General features: G+C 47.3%; 1 protein-coding gene across 10 annotated transcripts in view; it reads left to right on the forward strand.

The window, feature by feature from the left end:
• wdfy3 (WD repeat and FYVE domain containing 3) overlaps positions 1–21,903 on the forward strand; it is a 103,813-nt gene that overhangs the window by 31,300 nt on the left and 50,610 nt on the right. For 9 of the 10 annotated variants that reach the window (XM_042099944.1, XM_042099940.1, XM_042099945.1 and 6 more), the window contains 10 exons: positions 233–419; positions 1,206–1,372; positions 3,345–3,866; positions 5,523–5,621; positions 8,459–8,652; positions 10,562–11,061; positions 12,437–12,520; positions 14,391–14,568; positions 17,088–17,302; positions 20,140–20,252. In XM_042099944.1, coding sequence (XP_041955878.1) covers positions 233–419; positions 1,206–1,372; positions 3,345–3,866; positions 5,523–5,621; positions 8,459–8,652; positions 10,562–11,061; positions 12,437–12,520; positions 14,391–14,568; positions 17,088–17,302; positions 20,140–20,252 — 2,259 coding nt within the window. The remainder of the gene's footprint in view (positions 1–232; positions 420–1,205; positions 1,373–3,344; positions 3,867–5,522; positions 5,622–8,458; positions 8,653–10,561; positions 11,062–12,436; positions 12,521–14,390; positions 14,569–17,087; positions 17,303–20,139; positions 20,253–21,903) is intronic. The other variant, XM_042099946.1, reaches the window with a different exon arrangement.

Genomic DNA, 21,903 nt, shown 5'->3' on the forward strand with positions numbered 1-21,903 from the left:
TGTCTGTGTGTGTGTCTGTGTGTGTGTCTGTGTGTGTCTGTGTGTTTTGTCAGTAACTCTGTGTGTCTATATTATCAGTCTGTATAAATCAGGCACTGTCCTTCGTTGTCTGTGAGTTCCTGGCTGAACCTGTTGCCTCTCCCCCACCCTTCCTTTCCCTCTTCCGTCCTTCTATCCCTCTTTCCCTCCCTCCCGCTCATCCTTCCTTCACTCCTTCCTTCCTACCCTGTAGAGAAAGAGTGTCTCTCCACGTGCATTCAGAACATGCAGCAGTCAGACGACCTGTCGCCGCTGGAGATCGTGGAGATGTTCGCCGGGCTCTCGTGCTTCCTGAAGGACTCCAGCGACGTGTCCCAGACACTCCTGGACGACTTCCGCATGTGCCAGGGCTACAACTTCCTGTGTGACCTCATGCTCAGGTCAGTCCTGACCCCTGACCTTTCTGACTTCTGAGAGGCGGTGACTCGTATGACACTGACTCAAGCTTTGTGGCTATGTGGAAGTCGTAATGGCTAGTAACTTTTACTTGTTTATGTTGGTGTCTTTTTTAGTTCCTGCCTAAGAGTATAGTCTTGGCTCCCACTGGAGAGCTAGTCTGCTTTTTAGACTTCCCTTTTCTTTCTTCTTTAGCGTTTGCGTGGTAAAGCAAACATTTTTTGATGACTGAAGATATTTTCCAAGTCCTCTTTTAATCACTTATTTAACACCACTGGAAATTTCAGGGTTCAAAATCATTAAGATTTTAAAAATATTTTTCATCTATAATATTTTCTCAGTCCTATTAGTGGCACATTTATGCTGCACATGCAGTGTATACAACAACATGTACAACACATACGCATTTGAAAACACATATCATTTCTTATAATAGGTTATAAAGTATTAAATACTTTATAACCTATTATAAGACCTAACCTATTGGCAGTTAAAATAAAACAATACCGGTACGTCTGAATGGTCACATGCAATGCTATCCTTTATCAATTTTTTTTTAATTCAACATTGCATGGCTGTAGGTACAGTGTTGCCAAAGCACAAAACAAAACAGTGTAACATTTTGTACAGTAGCAATGAGAGAACATTGGAAACTTTGAGAGACAAAAATATAGCCAGTATTTATAGTCAGCATAGTCCTCATTTAAAGGTTTGTGTTGTGACAGAGGCTGGAGTTTGCATCACTTATAAATGTTGGTGTTGTTGCACAGGCTGGAGCAGGCCAAAGAGGACGAGTCCAAAGATGCGCTGAAGGACCTGGTGAATCTGGTGACCTCGCTGACCACATATGGCGTGACGGAGCTGAAACCGGCCGGCCTCACCACCGGCGCCCCCTTCCTGCTGCCTGGCTTCGTGGTCCCGCAGCCCTCGGGGAAAGGTCGGTCCTCCAGGAAGCTGTTGTGTTTCGACTCTCATTTCCCCTTTAGCCCGTCCAAGGTCAGGCCACAGAATGGTGTGAGGAGGATGTGGGAGGAGTCGGAGGGGTCAAAGGGTCACGAGTCACTCCACCACCGCCGTCCTACGCTTACTAACTAACCCTTGGCATTAGCATTGGTAATAGCTGAGGAGAAGCCCTGATGTGGAGATGGTCAGGAGTGGTCAAAACAACCCCAACAGCTCCACCCCAACCACCCCCGCCAGTTCGACCTTGCAGTCCATTCCTGGGATAGCTGGCCAGCTTAGGGGGTCATGGCCTGCTGCTCTCTCCTCTTTGCCAGCCAAAAGTTCCGGAACATTCTCACGGAATGTTTTTTGAATTCCGCCAATGCGCTGGCTTGTTACGTAAACAGATTTTGTCATGCTTCATTATGGTTAAGATGTATGCTCCCTGACTGCTCTTTCTCTCTCAGTCTCTCTCTCTTTCTCTTTACCTCTACCCTTTCTCTCTTTCTCTATTTTCTCTCCATTCTTTCTCTCTTCTCCCCACTCTCTCTCTCTCTCTCTCTCTCTTTTTCTTTCTTTCTTTCTTTCTTTTTCTTTCTTTCTTTTTTCTTTCTCTCTCTCTGTCCGTGCATCTTTCAGTTCTATTTACCATTTAAAAGAACCTCAGCCTCATCTCTTTTAGCCGCCCAGTGGCACGTGGGTAGTGGGTCATGTGGGTTTCAGATCCAGGCTGTTGGTCTCAGAGCACAGGCTCCCCCACGCCATCCTTACCCAGAGCTCTTTGGTGAGCAGCAATGGGAACGGCCCTGTGTTTGCACCACTACTGAGATACGAGTCACAACTGTAAGAGCATGCACTCGCTAACAACATTAATTGCATGAATTAATGGAGGGGAGGGGACCTCATGCTGTATTACCTAGTTAGAGCTGTGTGTGTGTGTGTGTGTGTGTGTGTGTGTGTGTGTGTGTGTGTGTGTGTGTGTGTGTGTGTGTGTGTGTTTGTCGGTGTTCCCCCCCGTCTGTTTTCTCCGGCGACAGGGTATTAGTCTGGCGGCAGGGGTGCAATTTACTAAAAAGGCAAACATGGCAATAAAGCCGTTTACACGCCTCACTGACGACACAAACACACACACACACACACACAGAGCTTTCTCCCAGCTGTCACATAATGATAATCCCATGGTGAAGAGCGCTCCCAAAATCAGGTTGATTCTGCGATTATTAAATTTTGGTTCTGAAGAATGCATGGCACACCACAGGAAGCAGGAGATGTTTTCGTTCCCTCCTTTTTCATCTTCCTCCTCTTCATCTCCTTCTCTTTCTCCTGCTCCCCTCCTCCTCCTCCTCCTGCTCCTGTGATGGCGTTGCTGTGGCGTCTGAGGAGAGCAGCTCTGACTGAAGCTGTGAATAGAGCGGAGCTTCAAAGGGAGGTGGGAGGAGGAGGAGGAGGAGGAGGAGGGGTGGGGGGGGGGGGGGGTGTTGGGAGGTGAGGGCGGCACTGACTCATCAACAATACAAGGCATCGACTGGAGAACAGAATGTGATGAGTCAGAGATTCACTGTGTTTCATGTCTTGCTTTGCTAAGGTTATTACATTTGATTTCATTGCATTTTTGAGTGTATGTATTTCCCTTTTTTTTTGGTTTATTTTGGTGTTTAGTTGGTTCATTTCTTTGTCCCACCTCCCCATTTAATTTCATTATGTGTGCTTTTTATTTTCTTCCTCTTTCTCCATCGCTAACTTTATTGTCTTTTATTATTTTCTTTCTTTTTTTGTTGTTTGTATGCTTTTTAATGTGCATTTGTTTCATTGGATCTGACTGCCTTCTACCTCTATAATATTTACCCGTTCCTTATTCTCCCTCTCCCCCACTCTCTACCCCCCCCCTCTCTCTCTCTCTCTCTATCTCTCCCTATCCCTCTCTCTCTCCATCCCTCTCTCTCTCCCCCCTTATCTCTGTGTTGCAGGCCAAACGGTGCGTAACATCCAAGCCTTCTGCGTGCTCCAGAACGCCTTCCTGAAGGCGCGTACGGGCCGGCTGGCTCGCGTCCTCCTGGAGGCCATCGGCAACGTCTACGGGTCCGACCGCGCCAACTACTTCATCCTGGAGGCCCAGCACACGCTCTCGCAGCTGGCCGACAAGGTGGCGCGCATGCCCGACGCGCACGCCAAGTACTTTGAGCTGCTGGAGTTTGTGGTGTTCGGCCTGAACTACGTGCCGTGCAAGGAGCTGTTCAGCGTGAGCGTCCTGCTGAAGGCCAGCGGTGCCGGGCCGTGTGCCCTGATTGCCACTCGCTCGCTGCTCAAGCTGGCGCGCCACCACCCGGTCTTCAGCGACGTCTTCCGCGAGGTGGGCCTGCTGGAGGTGCTGGTCAACCTGCTGCACAAGTACGCGGCGCTGATGAAGGACCCGGCCGCCCAGCACCACCTCCAGCAGCAGAACCACAACAGCCAGCCTAACAACAGCCTGCCGCCGCCCAACGAGCAGGGTGAGACACACACACACACACACACACACACACACACACACACACACACACACACACACACACACACACACACACACACACATTCTCTCTCTTACACAGTGAATGCTCACAAACACACGCATGAATGCTTGTACACTATAATAAATTCCGCTTACTGACCTGTCAATCACCCTTATGAATATTGGCACACATACACATCAATTTTTTTTATGTGTAATTTTTTTGAGTTTTCTAATGATTTTAGAAAGTTCTTTCTGATTCTAACCATCACAACTCCTCAGCCGGGTACATCAGCTAGGCTAGTTAGTGAAATCCCCTGTTAGAAGTGCACAAGTTGATCCAATACATGGTAGGACTTAAACACCTCTGTTATAAACGCTAACAAACACTCAAACACACACAATAACAAATGCTCACACGACTGCTTATGCACCTGCACAGTTACACTACGTCACACACTTACTGGCCTGTTAGAGATCAAGACACGTACTGTACATATAAATGGGCACAGTCGTACCCGCACAGGCACACACCATCGACCTCATTCATTCAAAGAAAGGCTTGTCATGTAGAAACACATTCATGACACTCAAAACCCTCACATGCAACAACAACAACACTTTACATTTATATAGCGCTTTTCTCAACACTCAAAGCGCTTCACATGGAAAGGGGGACCTCACTAACCACAACCAAACCCTCACATGCAAGTTCCTCTGGGACAACTCTCGCACAGGCGGTTGAAACACACACAATTTCTGAAATACAAGTGTGGGATATGTGCATTAAATATGTTGAATCTACATATTTAATGGATGTTGGATACTTGATAAAGTCAAATGACATGGCCTAGTAGCCTAGTCTCCCAGTATCTCCTAGCATGGGGGAAAAGGTCAGAGTAGTTTTTAATCAAGGCTTAACTCCAAGTTTCAGTCTCTCTTAATCACTTCTTATCCTCATCTGCTGGATCCTCCACAGTCTATGGATAGCCCTGGGTTTGAGTCCCTGCTGTTTCTGTTGATGTGAAACACAACATCTCTTGCCATCTCTCTCTCTCTCTCTCTCTCTCTCTCTCTCTCTCTCTCTCTCTCTCTCTCTCTCTCTCTCTCTCTCTCTCTCTCTCTCTCTCTCTCTCTCTGTCTCCCTTCAGGCTGTCCTCCTCACTTTTCAGCACTCCAAACACACACTCTCATATAGTCCCAATGCAAAATGGATGGGCCGCTTTGAAAAATGTATGAGACTTGCATCCTCGCAAGAGAGCTTGCATCTGACAGGCAAGCGCCGATGTGTAAACAACATGAACACCAGCTCTTCAGTTTCATTACAGTGACCGATAACGTGTGTTTTTAATGTGTGTTTAAGCGGGTGGGTCCAGTCTTAAGCGGTGACACACTGTGTGTGTGTGTGTGTGCATGTGTGTGTGCACGTGCAATTGTGCAGTGGGGTGGAACTGTGTCCCTCTGTGTCTAAATGTTCTCTTCATCTGTCTTGCTCTGTCTCCCCCAATTGATCTGTCCTCTCTCTTTCTCTCTCTCTCACTCTCTCTCATGCATACTTTCTATCTCTCTTCTGCTCTTTTACTTCCCTGCACTCTCTCTCTCTCTCTCTCTCTCTCTCTCTCTCTCTCTCTCTCTCTCTCTCTGTCCATCATACCAGGTGACTGTAAGAACAACGTGTCTGAAGACCAGAAGCAGTTGGCTTGGCTGGTGATGGAGACACTCACAGTCCTACTGCAGAACTCCAATACTAACGCAGGTGTGTGTGTATTTGGTCATGTGTGTCTGCGTGCCATAGGACTGTGGTTGGGTTGCGCGCGCACACACACACACACACACACACACACACACACACACACACACACACACACACACACACACACACACACACACACACAATAGTATCCATTGCTATGAGACGAGCTCAGGTTTATATTGGCCCACTCAACATATTAGCTCACAGCTGTGCTTTGTGTGTGCTGAGCTCCCCTTGTCCCTGCCCGCCCTTTCCCCAGCCAGATTACAGAGTGGAAGCCCTAATCCCAACGGAATCCTCACCACTGCTCTGTCACTCTTGAGCCTAATCCAGAGATTGTGATGTCACCCCCTGGCATCTAGTTTAGCTAAATAAAGACAAATTGTGTGTGTGTGTGTGTGTGTGCGTGTGTTAGTGAGTGTATCATTATGTTTGAGGCATGCTGTCCTGATGGCTGGTAACTAATGGCTCACTGTTCCAGAAGTTGCGTAAATAGCAAGTATTTGCCATTTCACTGTTTGTGTGTGATCACACACACAGCCCTAAAGAGAGTGATGGCTTCATTCTCCCTCAGTGTGCTCTGCCCTGGGCCAGCTCTGTCTCTATCACTCCCAATATATCTCTCTCTGTCTCTATCACTCCCAGTATATATCTCTCTCTCTCTCTGTCTCTATCACTCCCAATATATCTCTCTCTGTCTCTATCACTCCCAATATATCTCTCTCTCTCTCTCACTCACAATATATATCTCTCTGTCTCTATCACTCCCAATATATCTCTCTCTCTCTCTGTCTCTATCACTCCCAATATATCTCTCTCTCTCTCTCTCTCTCTCTCTCTATCACTCACAATATATCTCTCTCTGTCTCTATCACTCTCAATATATCTCTCTCTCTCTCTCTCTCTCTCTCTATCACTCACAATATATCTCTCTCTGTCTCTATCACTCTCAATATATCTCTCTGTCTCTCTGTCTCCATCACTCCCAATATACTGTATATCTCCCTGTTTCTCTCTGTCTCTTTCGTTCAGTGTCTCAGAATCTGTTATCTTTCTCTGCCCCCTTTTTTTCTCTCTCTCTTTCTGTCTCTCTCTCTTCCTCTTTATCTCTCTTTCTTTTTGCCTCTTTCTCTCCGTGTTATTCTTCTCTGGTTGGGCCAGGGCCAGTGCTGTGTTGCTCTCTGTCTTCGCCTCTGATGAGGACAAAAACACATTGATGGCAGGCAGCCTTGCAGAGGTGCAATCTGGAGGGTGATAGTGTTACTTTATCACACCAACGGTGCCTGAATGTGTCCAAATCCCTAAAGCTAGTGGACCAGTCATTTACACAGATGAAATGTGACGTGACATGATGTGACCCCGTTAAGTAACTGTGGAGTTGGAGAGCATCTGGACACAAGTCTGTTTCCATCCCAAAGGTCATCACAAAACAGGGTCGTCATTCTCGCAAATCTCCCATCTTAACATTCAAAGCACCAACTTCTGGTTTGTGTTAGGGGAAAAGCACCAACATAATAAATCTGTTGGGTTTTAGAGCTGTAGGATTTGGGGCAGGCTCAAACCCAATGCCCAATGCAAAAAGACTCCATAGTTTAACCAGAAAGCAGTTTGTTAACATTTAAATATCCCTTACGATGCAGCTAGCGTCCATAGGCAAGGCAAGGCAATTTTATTTATGTTGCGCACTGCATACCAATGCAGTTTAATGTGTTTTAGACAGCAGTAGAAAATTGTATGAAACCAAATATCATCAATTTGCAACAATTAAAATATAATAAAAGTAGTAAAATAACAATTAAAATATAGTAAAATAACTAATATTAAAAATAAATAAATAAAAGTGGAAGATATGTCTGGTCAGGTGTGAAGACCATATCAGTGGAGAGGAAGCCAGGGTCAGATGAAGATATGAGCTGGACAGCAGAGCCAGTGTGTTTACTGTGAGGGAGGAGAAAGAGAGCACACTCAGAAATAAGGTGTACACTAATGTGGACTGTTTACTTGGAGGCTGCCCTTGATGGTTTCATATAGCTGTGTGTGTGTGTGCGTGTGCGCGTGTGTGCGTGTGTGTGTGCGTGTGTGTGCGTGTGCGTGTGCGTGTGCGTGCGTGTGTGCCCCCGCACGTAGGAAGGAGAGAGTGGAAGGAAAATGACACGAGCCCATGAGGTTCTAATCAGTGCAATCACCTCTCCACAGTTGCAAGAAAGCCAGCTCACCTCAAACAGAAGATTTTTTTTTTTTTTCCAAAACCTTCATAAATGCTTGAATGCATCTTTCCTCATCTGACTCACACCATGAAAAATAGATCTGCTCGACAAAAGTATCAAATATTCATTCTACCGTCTAAAATTAGCCTTAAAGGAGAGATGTGATCAGGAATGCAGAGAGAGGTCCCCCCTCCTCCAGCGTGATACAGACATACACACTGTCTCTGATTGGCCTCTCCTACTGAGCTGAACTGGATGAGAGTCAGTTGCAGCATGAATGGGTGTTAATGCACCTACTGAACTGGAGAAGGTTATTTATGCATTCCTATAAGCTGGCTAACGCACATATTCTTCATTGCCACACAAAGATTAGTGCTTATGTCCAGAGAAGTGAGCCTATTTAGACTTTAAGTATACTGTAGGATACTTGGAAGTGTACTTGATGCAAAAAAAAGTATACTGCACTTGCACATATTTATACATGTTTGTTTCAGGTCTACTTCATTCTCATACGTTTAATTCACTGACTTGTAATTCTCCATATATTTCTTCTCTTACTGTGGCCATGGTAACCCCTCTGTTGACATGTCTCCTGTCTTCCTCTCGTCTCATCTTCGTCTCGTCTCGTCTCAGGGCTGTTCCGTGAGTTTGGCGGGGCGCGCTGCGTGCACAACATCGTGAAGTACCGACAATGCCGCGAGCAGGCGCTCATGATCATCCAGCAGCTGGTGCTGTCGCCCAGCGGAGACGACGACATGGGCACTCTGCTGGGGCTCATGCACTCGGCGCCCGCCACCGAGCTGCAGCTCAAAACAGACATATTGAGGGTGAGACGCGCATTCTTTTTGAACTATTCTTTGACTATATCGCCCTTCTATGCTTTTATACTGTTTGCTTTTGTTTATGTAAAACACATTGAATGACCTCTGTGTATGAAATGCGCTATATAAATTGACTTGACTTGACTTGACTTGACACACACACACACACACACACACACACACACACACACACACACACACACACACACACACACACACACACACACACACACACACACAGGGAGACAGACCTCACCCAAACAGAGGTTTCCATTGAGGTCAGTGCACACAATAATCTCATAATGTCATTTGGTTGTGTAATAATGCGTAAACAAAGTTAGGGGTGTGTCTCAGTTGTACGTTTTACAACAATTCAGTTGTCCTGTGTTTGTTTTTCCACACAGAATTGTTTCAAAGAATTATGAGAGAGGGAATTTGATTGTCCAGATGCTCTCTACTACGCTGGCGGCATGGTGGTACACTGGTGCCCAGACAAACATGGACCCGTATATCTCTCACTGATGTCTGAATTCATGCTGCCTTTATTCCCTGACTTGATTCCAATGTAATTCACAAATCAATAGATCAAAAGCATCCTAAATGATTTCTTACTTGCCTTCGTGTGTGTCCAGGATGATGGAGATCTGATGAAGAAATCTGTTCTTACCAAGCATCTCAAAGGGTTATGCTGCCAACCCGAGCAGCAATGCAGCTTGTATCTGTATATAGCTGTATCTATGTGCAGAAGCCCTCACATGTGTGCAGAGCAGCAATGCAGCTTGTATCTGTATATAGCTGTATCTATGTGCAGAAGCCCTCACATGTGTGCAGAGCAGCCACAGCAGCACATTATGTTTTCTGGAGTCTCTGTTCCTCAAACATAATGTCTTAAGGCCAATTTATAGTCCAGGCAACAAAAACAAATTGCTGCCGACAGATGTTGCGGAACTGCAGGCTTTCATAGTCCACCGCCAGTGACAAATTGTCGAATAGAACGTCTGTTAATTTCTATAACAGCTTGGAAACTCGAAAGTAAACGGACACATACTGTGACCACGGCGACACACAATTAGCACGCGTTAACACACAATCAACTTTGAGTTGATATCCAAACAGCGTACGCGACAATGCCACGAGCCAATGAGGTTCTAATCAGTGCAATCACCTCTCCACAGTTGCCAGAAAGCCACTTGTCAAGCGCCACTTGTCACTGGGACCATAAATTGGCCTTACCTTGTAGTAGTCTTTTCAGTTAAGATGTTTCATGAGAATTTAAAGAGCCTAAATACAAATGTCGTGCTCCACATTGTTTTCTTTAGCCCATTAGATATGGAACGCACGCACACGCACACACACACACACACACACACAAGCACTCTTGCTGGCACTATGTCCTTTTTTGAGGCGATGGCTGTTTTTGAAGCTTGTGCTCTTGTATTCAACTGTTAGTAGACCTGTCCATCTCTCACAAAGAGGTGCACTGGAGCCGGAAGCCTTAATGGAAGCCTTTTAGGGGAGAGAGTGGGCAGACAGAACTCACTGACTGACGAACTGACCTGTTTCATGCGAGGAAGCGCTCTGTGCAGCATTGCAGTGCGCCACTGATGATGAGGCAAAATGACGTCCTTGACATTTACGTAGGGGTAGAGAAACTCCCGGAAACAGTAATGAGTCATGACAAGTCTCGCAAAGGCCTGTGCGAGATATGCTTTTGAGAGCTTGGCTGAGTTCTCTCAGGGGTCCTGATTCAATCACACACTACACTGTTTAGAAACAAATGGAAATTTTGTAGGAGCAGGAAAACAGACTTGCTACACAGCCTTCGGTGTTCTGTCCTGTGGAGGTGAATTATTTGAGCCCCAGGACACACTCACACACTCTCTCTCTCTCTCTCTCTCTCTCTCCCTCTCTTCAGGCCCTGCTGGCCGTCCTGCGGGAGAGCCACCGCACGCGCACCGTCTTCCGCAAGGTGGGCGGCTTCGTGTACGTCACCTCGCTGCTGGTGGCCATGGAGCGCTCGTTGTGCTCGCCGCCGCAGAGCGGCTGGGAGCGCGCCAACCAGAACCAGGTGTTCGAGCTGCTGCACGCTGTCTTCTGCACACTGACCGCCGCCATGCGCTACGAGCCGGCCAACTCGCACTACTTCCGCACCGAGATCCAGTACGAGAAGCTGGCCGACGCCGTGCGCCTGCTCGGCTGCTTCTCCGACGCCAAGAAGGTGGGTCCGGTGACGGCGCGGCCTTCCAACGCCCAGCCGTTCCAACGGATGCTGGAGGAGGAGCAGCAGGCTAGCGGGGCGGGCGGTCAGCAGCTGCTCCCTGCGCAGACGCAGGCAGACGGCGTGAGCCCCACGCTCAGGCACTGCGGCAAGCTCTTTATCTACCTGTACAAGATGGCCACCGACTCCTTCGACAGGTGAGGTGGTGGACACATGGGTTTGGGAAGCAGCGGAAAGGGTGTGTGTGTGTGTGTGTGTGTATGTGTGTATGTGTGTATGTGTGTGAATGTGTGTGCAGGGGTTGGCTGCACTTTGAAGTGGTTGTGGACGATAGGTCTCATAATGGACTATTAATAGAGAATGGGGCATTAATAGTATCTACCCACACCATAGATGCAGATAGAGTATTATTATTAATAGAGAATGGGGTATTAATAGTATCTACCCACATCATAGATGGGGCATTAATAGTACAGTATCTAGCCACACCATAGATGGGGCATTAATAGTGTCTACCCACACCATAGATGCAGATATAGTAGTATTATGGAGAAACAGTATGAATATGTTTCTGAAAGCACAGTTATTTTCCAACCCCAGTCTTGGTATCAGACTGCACCAACTCATTTTTCTTCCCACCTAAATAACCTCCCTCAGGAGCCCCTGTGCTCTGCAGTACCAATCCATATCTTTTATTTGTGCGTGCTTATCCAATGCCTTGATTGTCACCCACATTTACAGATTGGATCAGTCATCTGGTCAGCCTCCATTCCCCTTTACAAAAATGATCTCACACAATATATCAGAATGTTTGTGTGTTTGTTTACTTACTGGCTTGGTTGTCTCTGGCGAATTCTATAAATATACCTGCCTGGCTCTTTGGCTGGGAGTGCAGACCGTCCGAGGGAAAACTCAAGAGTTCAGGTCAGAACAGGACAGGAGCAGACACTGCATGGAGGGAGGGAAGAGAGTCAGAGTGCATGACCTTCAAGTGACCCTCAGGTGACCTTTCGGCTGACTTCCGAGGAGTCTGACTGGAGGCTCTGTTGGGGTTGCTGACAAGATGTTGAATGTGCATGTGACCTGCCCTGACCACCCACTCTTCCTGCCTTGCCGCAGCTAGCTACGGGTCTGGCTTGGCAGCGTGTGTGTGTGTGTGTGTGTGTGTGTGTGTGTGTGTGTGTGTGTGTGTCAGAGTGTCAGACATGCATGTGCTATAGCTCTGCTCCTGGTAGTGTACGTGCATTGCTTAATTTTTCCAGCTTACACTAACAGCCCCCTCTCTCCCTCTTCTCTGTCATTGTTTTCCCCATCCTCTCTTCTTCTACTCGTAACCCTCTTTGCCATGCCTGTGTGTGTGTCGTGTGTGTCGTGTGTCGTGTGTCGTGTGTCGTGTGTGTGTGTGTGTGTGTGTGTGTCGCGTGTGTGTGTGTCCCCACTATGTGTTTGTGGGGACTGTTTGTGCGTAAATCTGATTGTGTTTGAATGCAATGTGTGCATATGTGTGTGTGTCTGTGTGACTGATCGTGTGTGTGTGTGTGTGTGTGCACATTTGCATGTGTGTGTGTGCAGTCGTGCGGAGCAGGTGCCCCCCTGCCTGACACACGAGACCTCCCTGCCCTCCCCCTGGGGCACACCAGCGCTCACCAGGAAGAGGTAGTTTACAGTTTACTGCCCCCCCCCCCCCCTCTCTCTCCTAACCCTGTCCTCTTTACATCCTTCTCTCTCTCTCTCTCACTCATTCACTTACTCATTTACTTTCTCTTTCTCTAGACACTCACTCACTCACTCACTTTCTCACCCTCAGATACTCACTCACTTACTGTGTCAGTCTTTCTCTGTGTGTGTGTGTGTGGTGTGTGTGTGTCAATGGTCAATGTCTTAAGCCCCGTACACAAATTAAGTGATTCACTTGGCAGTCAGCATGTTGTGGCTGAGTGTTATTGGACTTTTCAAGCTCTAGATGTCCCGTACGTTACCCATTGTTGACATTTTTCTAAGTACAAACTGTTACAAGCAGAAACGAGCAGTTGCTACAGAAACTATGGATATTTGCATATTCATAATAATAAACACTGCCACTGTGTACTCAGCACGTCAGCAGTTTGAAACATTTCCCCCATGTTTGTTTTCCTCCTGTGTCAAACACTGAGGGAACTCCAGGCAGTATTCTTTCTTCACTCCAAACATTAGTTTCCTCAATCGTTAAGTTAAGATGACTTGGTAAACGTACTCGCCTGTATTTGTCTGGCATGCCCTGATCAAGGCTAGAAGTTGAAACGTCTAGGCATGAAAGCATTATTATATATATATATATTTATATATTTATTTATTATTTTGTTAAAATGACTTTACTTCAGTACCTTCCGACTTTCTGTTTCCAAGTGTCATTTCAGCTGCCATCCCTGTGAGTTGGCGACATTCACTGACATTCCCTGGTCCCTGTCAATGCTACATGCTCCCCCTGTGTACGGGGCTTTGCTTGTCGTTCTCTCTCTTCCTCTTCCTCTTCCTCTCCCTCTCTTGCCCTGTCCTCTTCAGTCTTGTGGCTGTTTAAAAACACCTGGGATCTTTCATTCTTCCCTCAGTCTGTTTCTCTGTTTTCCTCCATATCCACTCTTCCTCTCTCCTCCTGCCCTCTCTCTCTCTCCTCTCATGTATTTGTGTCCTTGACTGGCAGCTCCAGCCTGTAAGCTTGCACTTGCTTCACATTAAACCAAACGCTGATTCTCTAAAAGCCTCTACTCACCGCTCTCTCTCTCTCTCTCTCTCTCTCTCTCTCTCTCTCTCTCTCTCTCTCTCTCTCTCTCTCTCTCTCTGTCTCTCTGTCTCTCTCTCTCTCTCCCTCTGTTTCTCTCTCTCTCTCCGTCTCTCTTACTGGGGAGCTCTGGTCCGTGGTTTGCATCCTGGCTGCCTTGTCTTTCCACAGCAGCTAATTCAGTTTGAAAGGGGAGCGGCTCCTAAAGTGTGGGGGGTGGGGAGGGGATGGGTGTGTGTGTGTGTGTGTGGGGGGGGGGGGGTGTTTTAGAAGGTGATGCACGGCGGACCAAAGCTCCTCCCCTGGCTGGCCACTCTGTAGCCTCTATACAGCTGAGTCAGCAGCAGCAGCTCACAACCTACTGCCCAAGCCTACAGCTCCACACACACACACACACACACACTTCTGAGGAAAAGGCTCAGTAAAGTTGGCATGTAAACAAAACAGAATACGGATGCACACACACACACAGATTCAGACAAATGTGCAGAGACAGACCAACATGCATTCAGAAATGTGCCCACGTGTGTAACTTACAGGCACACCAAGACGCAGCAAGACATATAAACTGAACACTGCATTGATAGCCTAATCTGACCTAGGAGAGGACAAAGCATAGTTTGGGATTTCATGGGAATTCAACGGTTTAGTAATGTTAAAAAATATGTTTTTTGTCACCATATGGCATGTTATTTTGTTGTGATTTCAGCACTTGACCTCTGTAAGGTCTTTATGAGTCCTGCTGATTGACCTGTTCTCCTCCCTCAGACAAGGCTACCATGGCTCCTCCTCCAACAGCGCCCCGGCTAAAGTGGCGGTCGACCTGAAACTCCACCTGGGCAACTCCTCCTCCCTGCACTCGGCCGACCCCGTGGTCATCCACCCCGGCGCCGCCCTCGCCATGCTGGACCTGCTGGCCTCCGTCAGCTCCGACACGCAGCCCGAGGTAAGAAAGAAGCCCAGTTGCCCCGGAGAGGCAGGCAGAGGGGCACTAGAAAGAAAGAAGGAAAGAAAGAGAGAGAGAAAAGGAAAGAAAGAGAGAGAGAGAAAGAAGGAAAGAAAGAGAGAGAAAAGGAAAGAAAGAGAGAGAGAGAAAGAAGGAAAGAAAGAGAGAGAGAGAAAGAAGGAAAGAAAGAGAGAGAGAAAAGGAAAGAAAGAGAGAGAGAAAGAAGGAAAGAAAGAGGGAAAGAAAGAATTCCTTTTATTGCACCACAGTACCAATCCTATAGAGTATACAAATAGATGTATAAGTGTATTATGTCAATAGTATGCATATATCTGTGAAATAGCATAAGAAACAATGTAGCCTTTGTTATTCTTAGAAGTAACTGTAAGCTATAGTGTACCTGTACTTACACACTGTCTGTTCCTGTGTAGGTTAATGTTTTGTAGTATCTCAGGCAGCAGTTACTAACCGCTTCAATGGACTCCTCGTTGTATAGTGTGTGTGTGTGTGTGTGTGTGTGTGTGTAGTGCAAAACTCATCACTATGTCACCTTGTTAATGGCAGACTAATGTGTCGACTTTTGTCTGAGAGTCAGTCTGAGCATGATGAAATGTCATCAATGGGAAATGATGGACAGTCATCTCTGTGTGTGCCCTTGGTTAGTCTGTCCTGACAGTGACAATGACAATACCATGTCAGCGTGCTACCCGTCTGCCCTTTAAGGTGACATTGTGCAGCAGAAGTTTATCTCTCAGACGCAAGTAACTCGCCTCCGAGATGGAACAAGTACCCATCCATTTCAGACTTTGTCAAAAGGGACAAAAACCCTTTCAAAAGGCATTAGGCTTGATATGCCGTCTGCCCCTCTATAGCTCCCACCAACCACCCCACTCCACCTCTCTACCCCTCGACCTCAGAGTGTGTGTGTGTGTGTGTGTGTGTGTGTGTGTGTGTGTGTGTGTGTGCCTGGGCTCTGCTGTACTCTTAATAGAGCCCATCTCCGGGGCACGGTGTCTGTCATGCTTCAGTTCTGGTGTGGGCAGCCCCCCCCGCCAGCCTTGTAATGGGCTCAGCGTGAGGGAGAGACTGGGCAGACACGCTTCAGGGTAGCCACACACACACACACACCAGTCCTACACACACACACACACACACAGACCAGTGAAAGTGGGAACGATTTTGGCAGGGGGCTAACTTATTCGGCTCCCTCTGATATAACAATGGCAGGCCGGTTCCTCTGAGGGACTGGGCGAAGTAGCAGTATTGAGCGGGCAGAGGAGGACAAAGACGGACTGAAATAAAGGAGGCCATTTCAGGACAGTCTCCTCCCACCTGCCCACTGCTCTAATGACCACCTGACCGCTCAATTGCAAAGAATTTCTTACATGCGGCCATTATCAGAAAATGGAGATGGTACTAGTTGTGTTTGATTGCCTGAGTAAATGGCTTAAGCTCAAGACTTATTCTATAAGTATATAGATAAATATCATTCTATCTGATCCTATCCTATTCTCTATACCTGCCTGCTCTTCACCATGGTGGTGGCGACAGTTTGCTTCTTTTTTTTTTGAGAGAAGGAAATAAGCCTTTAAGAAATGATTCATCAGAGCAGACTGACACCTGCCCTCACAGTGCTTTTATCGGAGCCAAGAAAGAGCGTAGAAAGAGGTTAAGAAAGAAGTGAAGAAAGAGCGTAGAAAGAGCGTAGAAAGAAGTGAAGAAAGAGCGTAGAAAGAGCGTAGAAAGAGCGTAGAAAGAGGTGAAGAAAGAGGTGAAGAAAGAGGTGAAGAAAGAGCGTAGAAAGAGCGTAGAAAGAGCGTAGAAAGAGCGTAGAAAGAGGTGAAGAAAGAGCGTAGAAAGAGCGTAGAAAGAGGTGAAGAAAGAGCGTAGAAAGAGCGTAGAAAGAGGTGAAGAAAGAGCGTAGAAAGAGCGTAGAAAGAGGTGAAGAAAGAGCGTAGAAAGAGCGTAGAAAGAGCGTAGAAAGAGGTGAAGAAAGAGCGTAGAAAGAAGTGAAGAAAGTGAAGCGACGCTTTCCCTCCTTCCTTCCTTCCTTCCTTCCTTCCTTCCTTCCCTCCTTCCTTCCTTCCCTCCTTCCCTCTGACTGGAGATCAGGACTTAGTAGGGACTGATTGAGTGTGATGTGCATGATGTTTTTACTTAACATAACACACATAACACATACGTACACATGACAGTAAAGGTCTCTATTGACCTGACATACTCTATACTCTATATATACGCTTTCTGGTGTGTTATCTTTCCGTTTTTATTTAAAGTTAACAAAAGGTGTTGCCTCTGTTGTAAAATCGAACTAGCAAATAGAGGATGTGACTCAAAAGTCAAATATTTGGTGTCAGTAAATACATGTGAAAGAACGGTGTGAGTTTATCTTCAGTACAACTTTGTATACTGTATACTATTTCCTCTTACTACTAAAAAGTACTGAGTACTACTTACTAATACTATTTCAAGTATTTATAATAATACTTAACATATAATCCTTTTCCTGCATTTCCCAGCATGCTCTGGACCTGCAGCTGGCGGTGGCCAACCTGCTGCAGCTGCTGGTGCACTCGGAGCGGAACCAGCAGGTGCTGTGTGAGGCGGGCCTGCACTCCCGCCTGCTGCAGCGCTGCAGCTGCGCCCTGGCCGACGAGGACCACCCGCTGCACCCGCCCCTGCAGAGGATGTTCGAGCGCCTCGCCTCGCAGGCCCTGCAGCCCATGGTGCTCAGGTACGCCACAGTAAACCCCCCCACCCCCCCACCGACCTACCCCACCCCCCGCGGCAGGAACAGAACAGCCCTAATCACAACAGAATCACCCTAAAAACTGTTTTTAAAGGAATACGCCACGTTTTTTGGGAAATGATCTTATTTGCCATCTGCCCTAGAGTTAGATAAGAGGATACACACCCTTCTCTTCTCTGTGCGTACAATTACCCAGTCTGACATCGTTAGCCTAGCTTAGCATAACTCACTGGAAATGGGTTGGATCAGTTAGCCTATAAAAGGGAGCTGTACGCTAACTGGTTTAACCCACTTCCACAACCAAAAGTTGGCGTGTTTTCCTATAAAAACTGCCTCAATGTCTCTTTACTTGGCCAATGTAGGTCGTAAGTAATATGGTGCTCAGGTAAGCTCCCCACACCAGGAACAGTATAGTGTGTCTGTTTTAAAACAGCCTGCATCTGTCCCTTCACTTGAGACCAATGTGGCTGTGCACCTAAGTAATTATGGGTCTCGGGTACAGATACTGCTCAACACATTCAGACCAGTATAGCATGTCAGTTTTAAAGCAGTAGTAGTTTCTTTCATCACGTGGCTAGTAGTTCCTTAGTAACTATAATGTTCATGTAGACAATCATCACCCATCCAGAGACCGGGTCCTGGGTCAGTTTTAAAACTGCAGCTCTCGCTGTTGTTCCAGGGTCATTACTCTCTTGTGGTCACTATGGGTGAAATTAGGTGTTGTGGAATGTTATCCTTTTGACAGACTGGACACACCATTTCAAAGAATGTGTTTGATATACTCACTGTGAAGGTCAAGAGGCTAATAAGTCTAGCCGTGGACTGTGTCCATATACTAAAGTTGAGTTAAAGACTTCCTGCCTTGGCTTTCGTCCATCAGGAAGTGGTCTTGAATGCCTTTGCATGTAAAGCTTCCGTGAAACAGTTCAGAGCCGTAAAAAAGAAAAAGAAAAGCATTTGACCAGCCATGCAGGTCCTTTAGTTGTCCTCAGGAGCTGGATTAAGTGTATTCTTAGTGAGAGAGCTACATCACACGTGTGTGCTTAGTGTTGGCTTCATATGCTTGCACAAAGCCTTAGGAGTCAGAAGGTCTCCACTTGCAAAAAAAAACAGTTTGAAAAAAACTCTTGACCCTGGATTTTGTGTGTGTGTGTGTGTGTGTGTGTGTGTGTGTGTGTGTGTGTGTGTGTGTGTGTGTGTGTGTGTGTGAGAGAGTTCTTGTCTGAAAGATTACACCTGTTGTTTTGAGTTGTGGGCTGTTGCTCCCAGAATCGTGGTAGATGTTTACATTAGCACATCGGCCCGCCAGACGCAGCCGGTCAGCGCAGGTCCATCCGACTGCTCCCATCTCAAACGATTACCCCCACGTCTTATTCGATTTGCCTCCGCAGAATCCATTACCCCCCCCCCCCCCCCCCCCCCTTTTCCACCCTGCCCAGCGCAGGGCAAGAGGTGCTGTATTACCCAGGGAATTGAGTCGCCGACTAAGAATCACATTATTCCATCATGCTCCTTTGCATAGAGAGCGGCGCTGGCGATCAGATTAGAGACGCTCTGCGTGTTATTCCAGATTGTGGATACGGGTGCTTGCTCACTTGCTCTCGCTCTCTCTCGCGCTCTCTCTCTCTCTTTACCTATACTCTTTCTCTATTCTCTCTCTCTGTTCTCTCCTCTCTCTTTCTCTATTTTCTCTCTCTGTTCTCTCCACTCTCACTCTCTCTACTGTTTCTTTCACTCTCTCTATTTCTCTCTCTTCTCTCTATTTTCCCTCTCTTTACTGTTTCTCTATCTCTTTTTCTCCCTCTCTCTCTGTACCGTTTCTCTCTCTCTCTCTCTCTCTCTCTCTCTCTCCTCTCCTCACTCTCTCTCTCTCTGGTGGGGTGTGGAGGCGAGCAGGCACAGCACAGCATTAGCGCTTTCCATTTTCCGCTTGGGCGGTCAGAGATGATGAGGGATGCCGGCGGCCCCTTGGACCCCTGGAGGAGGAGGTGGACAGGGGTGGGGGAGCGCGCTGCTTTTCATATCAAAAGATCCCTGAAGGTCTCTGCGTGGCTCGGGCCACTGCTGTGAAGACACAACTCAGATTCAGACTCTGTCCATTTCTCTCTCTTTCTGGTCATCAGTCCTTCTCTCTCGGTCTCTCTCTCCTTGTTCCTCTCTTTCCTTCTGTCTGTCTCTCTCTGTTTGACTAGTCTTTTCTGTCTGTCTCTGTTTGACTAGTCTTTTCTGTCTGTCTCTCTCTGTCTGTCTCTCTCTGTTTGACTAGTCTTTTCTGTATCCTGCCTGTGCAGTTGCCCCCATCTGTCTTGATGTCGTCTTTGTACCCCTCTGTTTCTGGCTTAGTACATTCTCAGGTGTTATTATGCTGTGGATGTGCCTTCTAGTGTCTTTGTCAACAATAAACAATGTGCTCTCTGCCCTCCTTCCCCCTCTTTCGTTCTGCTTCTCTCTGTCCATGCCTCTGTGTCTCAGCATCAATCCATCCTCTCTCTCTCTCTCTCTCTCTCGTCCGTCCTTTCCGGTCGCGTCACGGCCCCGGCTCTGTCCCCATTGATCCCTTCCACAACCCAAACCTCCACTGCCAAGCGCCCAGTCTGTTTCAATACCACCCCAGGGTGCAGGAGCCGGTCTGGGCAGATTCCTGACTGCAGCAAATCCGCCTGCTCTCATCGCACCGCTCCAGGAGCTGTGTGTGTGTGTGAGACGGGCCGAGAGACGCTCGGACTCATGCCAATGTTGTTTATGCTCTTGGTGCTGTTCTTGCTCTTGAGTTTTTGACGTTGTTGTTGTTGTTGTTGTTGTTTTTGTTTTGGCTTTGGCAGGGAGTTTCTGCGGCTGGGCAACCCTCTAAACTGCGGCGCCTGGGACAAGAAGCTGCTCAAGCAGTACCGCGTGCACAAGCCCAGCTCACTCAGCTACGAGGCCGAGATGAGAAGTAAGAGACACACACACACACACACACACACACACACACACACACACACTCACACACTAGACCAGCTCACTCAGCTACGAGGCCGAGATGAGAAGTAAGAGACACACACACACACACACACACACACTCTCACACTCACACACACACACACTAGACCAGCTCACTCAGCTACGAGGTCGAGATGAGAAGTAAGAGACACACACACACACACACACACACTAGACCAGCTCACTCAGCTACGAGGTCGAGATGAGAAGTACAGTAAGAGACACACACACACACACACACACACACACACACACACTAGACCAGCTCATTCAGCTACGAGGCCGAGATGAGAAGTAAGAGACACACACACACACACACACACACACTAGACCAGCTCACTCAGCTACGAGGCCGAGATGAGAAGTAAGAGACACACACACACTCACACACTCACTCACACACACTCACACACTAGACCGAGATTAGAAGTAAAGCCTATTTTATGCTTCTGCGTCAAATCGACGGCGTACCCCCGCAGACCCCTTTGTGTCGCCGCAAATCCCTCTCCAACCCCTCCGACGTAGCTCGACGTGCACCTCCAAAAAATTGTAACTTTGCGTTGAGGCGACGCAGACCGCAAGGACTGTGATTGGTCAACTCGTCCTGTGTGTTGATAGTCGGTGTTTCAAGCAGCCTACTGCCGTAGGAGTGCTGGCGTAGCTACGCAGTGGAGTTGACGCAGAAGCATGTTGAGCCCTTAAGAGACACACACGCACACACACAAACACATACGCACACACACACACACACAGAGATGCAGACCTTAATGCACAAACACACAAAGATGCACACATACACACACACACACAAAGACGCAGGCAAACACGCTCTCTCTCTATTCCCACACTGCTCCTCGAATGTTTGAGTCAGCCAGTGTGTGTGTGTGTGTGTGTGTGTGTGTGTGTGTGTGTGTATATATGTGTGTGAGAGAGAGAGAGAGAGAGAGAGAGAGAAGGAGGGAGTCTGTGCCTAAGTCTGTTTTGTTTGTCATTAGGGCAGGATGGACATTTTCATCTTTACCAGCCCAGCAGCACAGCCTCTTTAAAAAGCCATGAGTTACCTCTAGCCTCAAACAAAGCCTGTCCTCTTTCTCCCCCTAATTTCCTCCCTCCCTCTATCTATCTATCTTTCTCCCTCTCTCTATCTATCCTTCTCCCTCTCTCTCTATCTTTCTTCCTCTCTCTCTCTATCTGTATCTATTTCCATCTCGCTCTCCTCTGTTTTCCTCCCCTCCACTCGGTGGGTGAGTAGTGAGTCTGAGTGCTGCACTTCCCTGCAGGAGATGGCTTCAGACTTTTTAATTAGCAGACAAAATTACTTACTTGCTGTTTCGCGAGGAGGCCTCTGACATCTTTATTTTCAACATTTCATAAAAGGATCTCCATTCCCCACTGAAATGATTAACTTATTGAGTAGCACGGCCTTAGTCACAGAAATGTATACACTCACTCTCTCTTTTTATCTCTCTCTTTCTCTCTCTTTCTCTCTCTTTCTCTCTCACACACACACACATACAGGCACACAGTCTCCTCAGTCGTTATCCATCTATTTCAGATGACTTGTTTCTTAGTCATTTCTGTCTGAAAGTTGTGTACAATGGAAA

The sequence above is a fragment of the Alosa sapidissima genome, chromosome 8 (genome assembly GCF_018492685.1).
Source record: "Alosa sapidissima isolate fAloSap1 chromosome 8, fAloSap1.pri, whole genome shotgun sequence".
In the NCBI taxonomy this organism is placed as follows: Eukaryota; Metazoa; Chordata; class Actinopteri; order Clupeiformes; family Clupeidae; genus Alosa; species Alosa sapidissima.